This window comes from Schistocerca serialis, chromosome 2, assembly GCF_023864345.2.
Source record: "Schistocerca serialis cubense isolate TAMUIC-IGC-003099 chromosome 2, iqSchSeri2.2, whole genome shotgun sequence".
NCBI lineage: Eukaryota > Metazoa > Arthropoda > Insecta > Orthoptera > Acrididae > Schistocerca > Schistocerca serialis.
Genome location: NC_064639.1, coordinates 920,543,108 through 920,555,876, shown reverse-complemented (window position 1 = coordinate 920,555,876; position 12,769 = coordinate 920,543,108). Strand labels below are relative to the sequence as shown.

General features: G+C 40.0%; 1 protein-coding gene across 1 annotated transcript in view; it reads right to left on the bottom strand.

Moving 5' to 3' along the window:
- The window catches only part of LOC126458288 (ubiquitin carboxyl-terminal hydrolase 7), a 216,205-nt gene that overhangs the window by 93,719 nt on the left and 109,717 nt on the right, over positions 1–12,769 (bottom strand). The window contains exon 11 of the mRNA XM_050095228.1: positions 10,547–10,700. Within this exon, the coding sequence (XP_049951185.1) occupies positions 10,547–10,700 (154 nt within the window). The remainder of the gene's footprint in view (positions 1–10,546; positions 10,701–12,769) is intronic.

The window sequence follows — 12,769 nt, the reverse complement described above, 5'->3', positions numbered from 1 at the left end:
AAAAGAAATCACATAAGTTGACTTTTTTTTCATGCACAGAAAGTTCAGACTGATAGAAGCAACTATAAAAAATGAAAGCAGAATAACAGTACAATGCAAAAACTTGCAAGCAACACACAATCAAACAGAAGTTACAAGAGGAAACTGCCTTCAAGATATGGCAAAAACAGAAGCCAACTACCAAAGACTAATACAAACAATGCATGCAAACAGCAACAATAAGGTGACTGCAATGGAAAAGGGATTATAAATGAAGTGATTAACAACAATGGTTCAAAATGAATGTCGAGAAGAAAGAAATTACTATCAAACAAGCTAAAAAGCCATACACTACTGTAACTTGCGTTCTTTAAAAGTTATGGTTACTGTTATCTTGATTTTCAGTAAGTTGTGGTTAAAACTTTTCCTGTAGCTCATTAAACTGTACAGTGGTAATGCAATTAAACTTCACTGTAATTAACAATAATGTCTAAAGTTAAGTAAGCATATCTTTTACATTGTAAGTGGCACATTTGAGAAACAACAACTATTCAAAAATGGGCAATGTCACTGACAAATTCATCAAAGATGATAACTATAGTCATAAGAAATGTAACACTGATTCAGCACCTGTACTTGAATGTCAATATCTCTGCTCTAAATATTCTCTCTCTCTCTCTCTCTCTCTCTCTCTCTCTCTCTCTCTCTCTCACACACACACACACACACACACACACACACACACACACACACACACACACACACACACACAATGGTTTTACTGGACTCATTCGTCACTCTTCCATTTTGATTCCCAATACAATTACACAGAATTATGCTCCAAGTACACTAATTCTGTTTCTCATATGGTGTGTCATCCTCAATACATTACATTGTGTATGCAACACAATGTACCTTTATTATCCAAAGTAAAAAGTCATTTTAAAAAATCTATTTCTTTTTCAATGCTGTTACCATGGTATCATGGCACTGTCAAATCCATTTGGATATTCAGAGTAGTAAAGGACATCATTCATCCCTGACAGTAGCAAATGCCTAACATAATGAGAACAACACTCAAGTTAGAACTGAAGAAACATATCCTACTAGATTATGAGAGAGCTCTCTGGCCAATACTTACCTTCAGGAGAAATCACAGTACCAATGATAGGACACACATTGGCAATACTGAAATTTCTCCCAGTGTTAAGTATTGGCCAGCAATTCTGTCTCATGAATTAATGATATGGCATCTTTTATCATCAAGACCATCACCATAATGCAATGTTGGACACTGACATTGATAAATGACATCAGAGGAGCCAGACTGAAATTCCACTTTAATCATTTGGAACACAGGTGGATATAGCTATTGTTACTTCAAAAAGACAAAGGAATTCTATAATTATCTCTATGAACATGGAGCTTTGTCTCCATAATAAATTATTCAGGCTTTAATTCCAAATCTAACAGACAAACATTTTAAATTAAAAGCTCTAGTGACAGATGACTTGAAATACACTATGTGATCAAAAGTATGCGGACACCTGGCTGAACATGACTTACAAGTTTGTAGCACCCTCCATTGGTAATGCTGGAATTCAATATGACCCACCCATAGCCTTGATGACAGCTTCCACTCTTGCAGGCATACGTTCAATGAGGTGCTGGAAGGTTTCTTGGGGAATGGCAGCCCATTCTTCATGGATTGTTGCACTGAGTAGAGGTATCGATGTCGGTAGGCGAGGGCTGGCACGAAGTTGGCCTTCCAAAACGTCCCAAAGGTGTTCTATAGGGTTCAGGTCAGGCCTCTGTGCACACCAGTCCATTACAGGGATGTTATTGACATGTAACCACTCTGCCACAGGCCATGCATTATGAACAGGTGATCCATTATGTTGAAAGATGCAATCGCCATCTCCGATTTGCTCTTCAACTGTGGGAAGCAAGAAGATGCTTGCTTAAATGTAGCCCTGTGCTGTGATAGAGCCACGCAAAACAAACATGACCTATGAACTTTATTGTTGGCACTAAACATGCTAGCAGAGCCACACAACGTTTTTCCACTGTCCAGTCAAATGTTTATGCTCCTTACACCAAGCAAGGCATTGTTTGACATTTACCGGCTTGATGTGTGGCTAATGAGCAGCTGCTCGACCATGAAATCCAAGGTTTCTCACCTTCCGCCTAACTGTCATAGCACTTGCAGCGGATCCTGATGCAGTTTGGAATTCCTGTGCGATAGTTTGCATACATGTCTGCCTCTTACACATTATGACCCTCTTGAACTGTGGCAATCTCTGTCAGTCAACAGACGAGGTCGGCCTGTACGCTTTTGTGCTGTATGTGACACTTCACGTTTTCACTTCACTATCACATTGGAAACAGTGGACCTAGGGATGTTTAGGAGTGGGGAAATCTCGCGTACAGATGTATGACAAGTGACACCAAATCACCTGACCACGTTCGAAGTCCGTGAGTTCCGCAGAGCACCCCATTCTGCTCTCTCAAGATGTCTAATGACTACTGAGGTCGCTGATATGGAATACCTGGCAGCACAATGCACCTAATATGAAAACTTGAGTTTGTGGGGGTGTCTGAATACTTTTGATCACATAGTATAAATTAAAATGGACTGTATTCAGCTTTAGAAAACAAACATAGCAAAAAACCTAGATTGAAAAGGATGGAACAAACAAGTTAAAAACTGTGTTACAGTGGACAACACACATTATATGGTAAGTAGTAGCAGAAAATGTATATTGAAAGGGATGGAACAAACAAGTTAAAAACTTGTGTTAAAATGGACAGTAATGTATGATATGGTACACAAGGAAGTAAAGTTTCTGTCAATAATACTTTAAAAACACAACTTATTTTCAGAGCACTAACGGCATGAAAAAACTTATCGACAGCAGAAACAAGAAAAATATGGGAGCATGTGTACCAAACATTGTGAATTTTTTTAAAAACAAATTGCGCCGTTTCCACAGTATAATACTACACCATCTTTGTCACAATAGCAAAAGCTTAAAAAAAAAACACAGTATAATATAAAGGCAATAAAGTTCAGAACTTTACCCCTGAGCATGCAGGTGGGGCTTCAGGGATCCCACATACGTTTTATTTTTTAGTATTTTGTATGCTAAACAGAGGACAGCATTGTAATTCATTATAATCTTGGATTACACTGTTGTTTCAAAGCTGTACTACACATTGTGCATTATTGCTACTCCAAGGTGAAATATTGCAAGATTTAGCTATTTAGTCCCTACCAGCATGTATGTGTTTACTTTAGGCACTGATTTATTAACAGAACTGACCTTGACAACCAAAAAGGCATATACAGTGAAACCCCACTTTTACACTTTTCAAGGGACTTCAAAACAATTGTGTAAAAGGTGGGAAAATGTAAAATGTGGGAAATAATGTTTTAAGCTGTGAAAGTTGTGTATAGGATGCCCCCTTGAACTTTATGTATGCTATATGTACACAATATGCATCAAAAGACTTGTCAGGGACTTGTTTATTATCTAATGAAGGTTCATTATCTAATTAAAAACTGCTGATGTAACTGGTACTGCTAACTGTCTGGGAAGTAGGAACGTTTGACTCAATTTCATGTCATAATCGACGTTTTTGAAGGACTGCAGCTGTCATTCATTATTTATATAATGAAATACTGCACTAGCTACATATTTTTTCATGCTTATGACACGTTTTGAGAATTTTTTCGTGTTTTCAAGTGCAAATATGTAAATAAGTACTTTGTGTGGTATTGGAATATGCATTATTCTGTGTTTCTTGTACTGTAGTTGTCTTTTTCAGATTATCAGGTACTGTGCCTCATCGGTTACGTAGGAACCCCTACCCCTACCCCCCCCCCCCCCCCCCCCCCCGCCCCACACACACACACACACACACACACACACACACACACACACACACACACACACAAAATACATAGGTAAATACTGCACTCGATAACAAGAATAAATTCTCGAAACACACTTTGCTCAGCATGACTAAAATACATAACTGGCGCTGTGTTTAAACTAAAATAATTTGAGCAACACAAAGTGAACAACAGTGTCAGTACGCGCCCCAAGTGGTCATACGCCGAAACACGCTACATATGGTTCGACAAAGGTGTCAACGATGATCACAACAATCACAAAACTGTGTTTGTGCAGTGGAGACAGTTTGGAAATGGTTGTGATTGGTTCATTCGAACGAACCTAGTTATTCCCATCAGCCACTACGCCAAGTAGAGCTTGGCAGCGGCAGGAGATACAGAACGAATTGTTCCAATTTTTAAACTTTGCCAGTTCAAATCCACTGAGTAGAGTGCCCTTGTGTCAAGAAACTTAACCACATAATATTTGTAAACACTACTGGAGGGCCAACATCATGCCAGCATCATTTTTTTTCCTCCACAAACATTTTTTTGTAATGCATAAAGCGTGGGAAAATTATAAATATGTTGACGCAAAATAAAAAATCTTGTAAATGACGGGAAAACGTTAATTCCGGGAATGTAAAAGCGGGTTTATACTGTATCTGCAAATGAGTTAGTTGTGGTTGTACATATTGCTGGGGTTTTTATTCATTTATTTCTTTCGCGTGAAACCAGTCCCAGGGAGCAAGATTTTCTATAGATTATTGCTAACAAGAGTCGCCAACCAACTTGCCTCCTAACTATGTACGTACCAAGTTGACTGGCTTTCAAGCTAGTAGATCTTGCACAGAACAAATAAAGAGCCTCATCACCACTCTCATATATTGATGTCACGGAGGGCATCCCTGGGTAGTGATGAGAACATCCTAATGGAAACAATTGATTCAGTCAGTATTTGGAAAACAATAGACTCATTTGGTTGTAGCTTTACGTATTGGATGAATTATTCATTGATTCGTTTGAGTTAGTTGTGGTTGTACATATTGCTGGGGTTTTTATTCATTCATTTCTTTCGCGTGAAACCAGCCTCAGGGAGCAATTGAACGAACACAGTTGACACGGTCCAGTGGTGTTTTGTGTACTACTGACTGAGTTATTCATTCTCTCCTTTTCAAGTGAAAGCAGTCATCAATTTTTCTGTCAGTTGAAGCTTGTATTCATATGTTCTTTCAACTGAAAGCACTATTTAGTGGTTTAGCTGACCGAGTTATCCAGTTACTCTTCTGAGTGAAACCAGTCTTTAGTACTTTCATTAGGTGAAGTAAAACAGTGGTATACAATACAAACCGGGGTGCACATACCCTCAGGTGTACGTGATGACAAGTAATAAACACATTCATTTCATTATGTAGTGAAAGATTAATACTTATTTTCACCATTTAAAACTGATAAACAGATTGCTGTGTAATAAACTGTTCCAGGTACAATTAACACATTACTAATAAAGCTTTGTAGGAGTACAATATTAACCAAATTCGGAGTTCTCTTAGGGGTATATAATGAAGAAAGGAAAATTGACAATTTTTGCAACTGTTTTTGTTATGTTTTACCAGAAAGAGATTATGTTCATAAATAAAATAAAAATTTGAGACAGTGCCTGTGTCACGCACGCTCCACTTCATTGTCCTGCAGTTGCCATGGTCTGGGTCGCAGCCAGCACAAGGTGGTGGCGCAGTGGCCAGTTACCACTAGTGCAGGTCCTGGTAGTGCAGCGCTTTTACTAGCTGCAGCACCACCTCCTGGTGCCGGCTGCGACTCTGGCCCTGGAAGCCGCAAGAGGAGGCTATAGCGGCAGTGTCACGTGCCCACCCCAATGACTCTAAGGAAAAAGGTGAAAAAGTATGTTAGTAAAAATCACTCAAACCAGAGACTGAATGAAAAAATTCATATAACAGCTGCAACCGACAGACTTTAATCAGCTGATTCTCTCGCATTGAATGAAACCACTCCAACCTGGTCAATTTCAACTGGAAAAAAAGGGGTTGATTGAAAAAAAAAAAGTGACTGCATTTGTTAAAAACATTCGGTTGTCCCATCACTATCCCTGGGTAGTCATCCTAATGTATTTTCAAGCCCACCCGGTTGGCTGTGCAATCTAACGCATGGCTTTCTGGGCGGGAAGGAGCGCCTGGTCCCCAGTACGAATCCACCCGGCGTATTTGTGTCGAGGTCTGGTGAACTGGCCAGTCTGTAGATGGCTTTTAGGCGGTTTTCCATCTGCCTTGGCGAATGCGGGCTGGTTCCCCTTATTCCGCCTCAGTTACACTACGTCGGTGACTGCTGTGCAAACAAGTTCTCCATGTACGTGTACACCACCTTTACTCTACCACGCAAACATAGGCATTACACTCGTCTGGTGTGAGACGTTTCCTTTGGGGTCCACTGACGGCCAAACCACACAATAACCCTGGGTTCAGTGTGGGGCGGTGGAGGGGTGAAGTGGACTGCGCTAGTCGTTGTGGGGTTGTGGACCACTGCGACTGCAGTGGGACGGAGCCTCTCTGTCGTTTCTAGGTCCCCACATACAATACAATATATACAATGTATTTTCAATTGGCATATGATTCGGGAGACAGGCTGACCCTAACCTCCACCCTATGAGAACTGGGCCTAGATGAGAATGCCACCGGACTAGTTAAGGTTACGCTGAGGAACACCAAATTTAGTTGTTAGCTTTCAGCGAGTTTCACTATTCCAACAGGAATTTGACTAAGTGATGGCCTCTTGTACATACTCTTCAATTACATACTGAACATCATCAGTGAATGGGCTTGCACACTACCATCAGGAACTAGAAATAAGATTGGATACAATGAAGATAACCTCAATATACCCTGCCTAGTCTTTGTAGATGCCCCTGACTTAGTAGCCTACAACAGAGGAGACTACATACCAATTACATATCCTCTACAGCATTGCAACTAAGATAAGTGTAAAGGTCAGTATAAAAAACAGAATTTGCTACTAACAAAAATAGAGCTCCCTCAGCAATTCCACTACAAGGTAGCACCATTTATAAAGCCCTGCAGTCAAGTATACAGGAGAGTGGATTTCTGCAAATGTGTGAGAAATTAACAATTGATAGCAAATGTGCCAAGTTGGAGAGGGTCTACCACTACTGCAATAACCTTAAACTCAACTATCACAACTCAGTAGTAAAGTCCTCCTTATTCAACATCTCTGAACGTCTACTGATGGACAGGAAGCATCCACTATGGAAACTAGAGCACAAGGAATAAAAATCCTCAGGAAGGAGCAAAGACCAATAATAGAAGAGGATGGCACCTACAGGGTGAGAAATGATAATGAGTTTTACTATCTCCAAGAAGACATAATCACACCTACAAAGAAAAAGTGACTGGCCTTCTATGGACATCTGGCCTCCTACAGACAGCTGAGCTACAGGGCTGGTACACGTCCCTCATTGTGTGTGCGCACATGTTTGTGCACATGTGTGTGCAAGAGAGAGGGGGAGAGGGGGGAAGAGAGGGGCGAGAAAGAGGGAGGGGGGGAGGGGAGAGGAGGGAGAGGGGAGGGGGGATATGGGGAGAGGGGGAGATGGGGAGGGGGAGAGAGGGAGGGGGAGAGAGGGAGGGGGAGAGAGGGAGGGGGAGAGAGGGAGGGGGAGAGAGGGAGGGGGAGAGAGGGAGGGGGAGAGAGGGAGGGGGAGAGAGGGAGGGGGAGAGAGGGAGGGGGAGAGAGGGAGGGGGAGAGAGGGAGGGGGAGAGAGGGAGGGGGAGAGAGGGAGGGGGAGAGAGGGAGGGGGAGAGAGGGAGGGGGAGAGAGGGAGGGGGAGAGAGGGAGGGGGAGAGAGGGAGGGGGAGAGAGGGAGGGGGAGAGAGGGAGGGGGAGAGGAGTTGCAGGCTCAGCTTTGAAGTGGGGGGGGGGGGGGGGGGGAGCTTACAAATGTTTCCAATTTTGCTTATGTTCACACCCACCACTCAATACCTCAACTACATATGGTGAGTTGTTGCCTTTCCTCCTGTTATTTGCCTCATATGAAGGACTTTCGATTATCATATTATTACTGTAGCCATCTTTTATCACTTTTCAGGTCACATTTCATTCAGTTCGCAAAATCATTCCTGTAAAAGTTGGCCCTTGGTAGCTTTCATACTACATCACCTGATACACGGAAATAATGTCTTGCAGCAATATGGCTTTGTGTAAGTGGTGCAACATACCCCTTACAGACACAGAAATTTTAGGGCTTCTCAGTGATCCGGACTACTATTGTGCTGAATTGAGTGATTTCTGGAGTGTCTTCAAATATACTCCCTGAAGACAATAAACACCAAAATCCAAATAACTTATTTTGGAAGAAATCCAAATATAAATGCTGTAACCTATAAGCAAAAATACCCAAACTCAAGCTGAAAGAACTACCTGTCTACCACCCAGGACTGAAAGGTATTGCTAGGAACATTGAACTAGGAAATATACTGGAAGCCTAATATTTATAATTTTTATGCTGAATATTTAATGTCACATAGAAATGACTAAATAATAGTAAGCAAGGAATCTTGCCCATTTTACACAAATGAGTTGGATATTAATGAACTAAAAGCTTTTAGTGGACTACTGAATTTGTTAGGGTGTATGACTGCTGCTCATAAAGTTTTGTTATTGTCGGACTAAGGAGTTACCATTCCATGTGTAGGCTGCCAATAATAAAACACAAGCAGCTGTGTTCGTAGTGATGCTGGAACTGGGAAGAAGCATGGACTGCTGACGAAAGGCTGTGGACACTATCACATGTGGGCCTGTAATATCTCATAGTGACATTTTGCAACAATTAACCTCACATCCAAACTGACAACAGGAATATTGTAATTGATAAATGTAAAACTTAAGATTGCCTGTGTGAGGTACTGCCAAACTGAACAATCAGTGGTCACCAAAATTTATACCTAATCCCAATCATTCAGTGTGCATATTTCTGTCATGGCCACATCGATATAATATAGTCCTGAAAGGTATAAGGCAGTTGTATTATTGTCTACGACGCTCCATGATCAAAAAATGAGCCCGAACATCTAAAGCTAGACAGAACAAATAATTACTACAACACTAAGGCTGCTGTTGACAGCTTCTATCAACTTTACAGGAATTATTCAGTAGATAGTCATTGATAATATTTTTTTGCCGTAATTGAATATTGCTGAGATTAATAGTGTCAGTATTCTGAGGTGCCTAGTGGCAGTTTGCAAATTTATTTATTTATTTATTTATTGAAGGAGGGTCCTCAGCATGTTAGCCTACATGAAAAACTAGAACAGTTACAGATATTACTGAAAGTTTCTTGTATCATCTGATATCCATATTGTTCAATTGGCCCAACTTTTTCTATGGAGTTTGGTTGTAGCCTTCGAGCTGTGTTGTGCTTCAGTTCTTATGCTTTTCTTTCTTACAATTACACCAAAGTTGGTGGGGAAAAAAATAATGATAGCACAATCCCCCTTTTTTTAACACTGTTAACTGAAGTGGAAAAATTGTGTAACTGTGTGAAATTTTGCTTTCCTCACTGATGGGTTAAATTCAGACAAATGTAAATGTAAAGACAGTATCATATCAGTCCCAGTCTTAGGAAGTACTACCAATCACATTACAAAATTGTGTGAAGAGTCTGAAAAGTACCACAGAGGATGTAACTGCATTACTGCTTTTAAGAAATGACTAAGTCTGATATGCTTTAACATAATTTTTTCAACATAACTGACTTTGAATTCAAACAGCACAAACTGTGATACACCAAACTTCAAAATATCACAAACAATGAATAAAGGAAAGAAAATGCTTATGTCTAGCTGAATCTGTGTGAGCATGTACTCCGATGTAAAACAACAAGTAACTGCATTAAATAGAAACCAATCTTCCTCCGGTTTAATGTCACCTGCTTTTAGTGTCTTTATCTTGCTATAGAAGAAATGAAATTAAATATTGAAACCAAAATTAAAAACTAAATTCTTCATCTTACATTGAAATATCAGTCCCAAGAGCTGCTTCGGTTAATGGTAATATAAATGAAGGGTAGTCATCGAGCAAAGGCTTTGCGTCATCAGGGCATTTGATAATTTTATTGCTAAAATCATGACTACACAAGAATTTAAATATAGAAAGATGAGAAAACACAGGTATTAATTTGCATTCTGCTGTCTCTCCCCCTTTCCACCCTCTCCTCAAAAGTACAAAATGGAACAACATATAGCACAAAAGAAAAAAAAATAGATTAATGTAGAAGCACAACCATACACACAGACAAAAAATGGTATTTCTCACACATACAGTCAACTTTCTCAGAAATGCTACTGAGCAAGGGAGGAATCTATGTGGTCTTCCTTTTCTTGGCAATTCTGTGCAAGAGTGGTGCAAAATATGACCTTATGGTGAACCTAGCATACAATACTAACAAAGCCTAATTCTGTAACTAAAATTTTTAAATATGAAGTAATTTTGCTATTATTGCTTATCAAGCCAAGTGCCTCCACTAAGATGAAAGTCATCAAGTAGCTATTACGGAAATTATGTGATAATTTTATGTCTAAATACATATACCATAAAGAACTTTCATCATAACTTCAGCATTACAGATGCTAAAAGATGCCATACCTTTCCATCACCTTTGGGATTTATAAAAACTACATAGTGGCCACCATGATTATCTCCACTATGTACCAGAACTGCATGAAGTGTGTAATCTGCTCTTGTTGGCTCAGGTTGCTGCAAGTATGGCTCAAGACTTATTTTTTCATAGAATTCAAACCTGAAAGATGATGGACTTGTAGTAAATTATTTCTTCACACATTAAAAAAATTAGAATTCCAAGAAGAAGTAAACTAATACTGAAGAAAATTACACTGAAAAATTTTGTCTGAACTGACTCAAGTAACAAGTGGCACTGTTACAAGTAAGGTAAATAAGCAATGAGCCATTGTTTTTAAACTAAAATGCAACCTCTTCACTTATTACATAGATTCACACCTCAGGACTGAACAAGTTTTCATATCACTTTTGTGCATCCCAGGAAGGAAAGGAATGTGAAACTGCAACGGATGAAACTAACAATGAATGTGAATCTTAGTACATTTGAATTATACATTTTATGTGGACCAGACTCATTAGTGAAAGAGAGTAACAGTAGCTGGTACACCCGGAAAAAAGAAAAACTCCCATCATTTTCATACACATACAATAAAGAACATTTGTCACAGAGCCCCATGCTCTTATTCCTTTATGCATTCACAGTAAGCAAACCAAGAAGCCAGTCAGAGAGGCAGAGAGAACACAAGACAGAATGAACATTTATTTTGCTTGGCAGATTCCTTGGCAAACTGAACACTATTCTCGGTGACAACCAGTTAAAAATATGCTTGGGAATTTGTTTTTATGCACAGTTACTAATGTTTATTTTACACATGCCATGCCATGACATACTGACATACTCAAATGAAATTAACGATAAACATAATAGTTTCTCATTTCAAGATAATGCAAAGTAAAACATACTCAAGGCAATAAATTATGAACAATGCACTCTTCTTTATGTGTGTTAGGAGTTCTTCAAAACAACTAGGAATAAATAAATAAACAGAAACAATCTACATTCAAAAGTAACATACAACTATATACATAATTATAAATTACTAAGATATCCCTAGGTGTTTGAGACATTAAACAAACTGCAACCAAGCTGGTTTCATCGGAATTTACACTGCCCACAAAAAAAGTGAAGCACCCAGAAGAGGAGGAGGGAACAAAACTTCACAGACTGAGAGGGAATGTGATGTTATTGCAGCGATTACAAAATTGAATCAAATTTACAAAGAACTTGGCACTAAGAGGTCCACTTATTAGTCGGAAGTTGCATCCCCTCTGGCCTGGTTGCATCCACTGATTCAGCTGAGAAGAGTGACACAAAGCTGTTGTATTCTCTCCTGAGGCAAGCTGGCCCACAAGTGTTTTAACTGGTCCTTGATATCCTGGATACTGGCACTGGGACAGAGTTGACATCCGAGCTGGTAACAAACGTTTTATAGGTGACATATCTGAGTGTCTTGCTGGAAACTGGAGTACCTTAATATCGCACAAACAGATAATTAGGACAAATTCCATGTGTGGAGAGAACTGTTCTATTGAAATATGCCATCACGATAATGTTGCACAAGAGGTAAATGCATGAGGATGCGGGATTTCCATGATGTACTGTGGCACTGTCAGGTGTCCCTCAATCACTACCACCCATGGCCTGAAGTCATACCTGATGGCTCCCCGTACCACGACACCAGTTGCAACACCATTGTGCCAACATTGAAAGAATGGGACGTCTTCCCAGGTTGCTGCCACATTCACCAATGACAGTCAATCAGAGCAATGAAAAATCTTGATTCATTGATGAACACAATGTGATTCAATTTATCAGCAGTCTATGCTTCCTGGTCACAGCAGCACTCCAAAAGCAGCCATCTGCATTATGGTGTTAACAGCAGCCTACACTTGGGGCAGTAATTCCAGAGTCCGGCTGCTGCTGATCTCTGACCAATAGTGTGGGACGGCAGAATATTGCATGGCGGTCATTGAGGCACATATGTGAAGAGATTACAATGAGCTCAGTGCACATTACGGCAACCCTCCCCTGTGGTTATCATATTTGTTCAAGCAGAACACAGACAAGTTGCCTGCCCTCACGTTCTCATACAATCCAACCTCTAAAACACTATCACATTTGAATGCTCCACATGTCTGGATAAGGCACGATTTGTCCAGTCGGCCAACTGGAGACCCCTAATGAGGCTCCCTTCAAACTGTCAGGTGCTGATAACATTATCTTACACG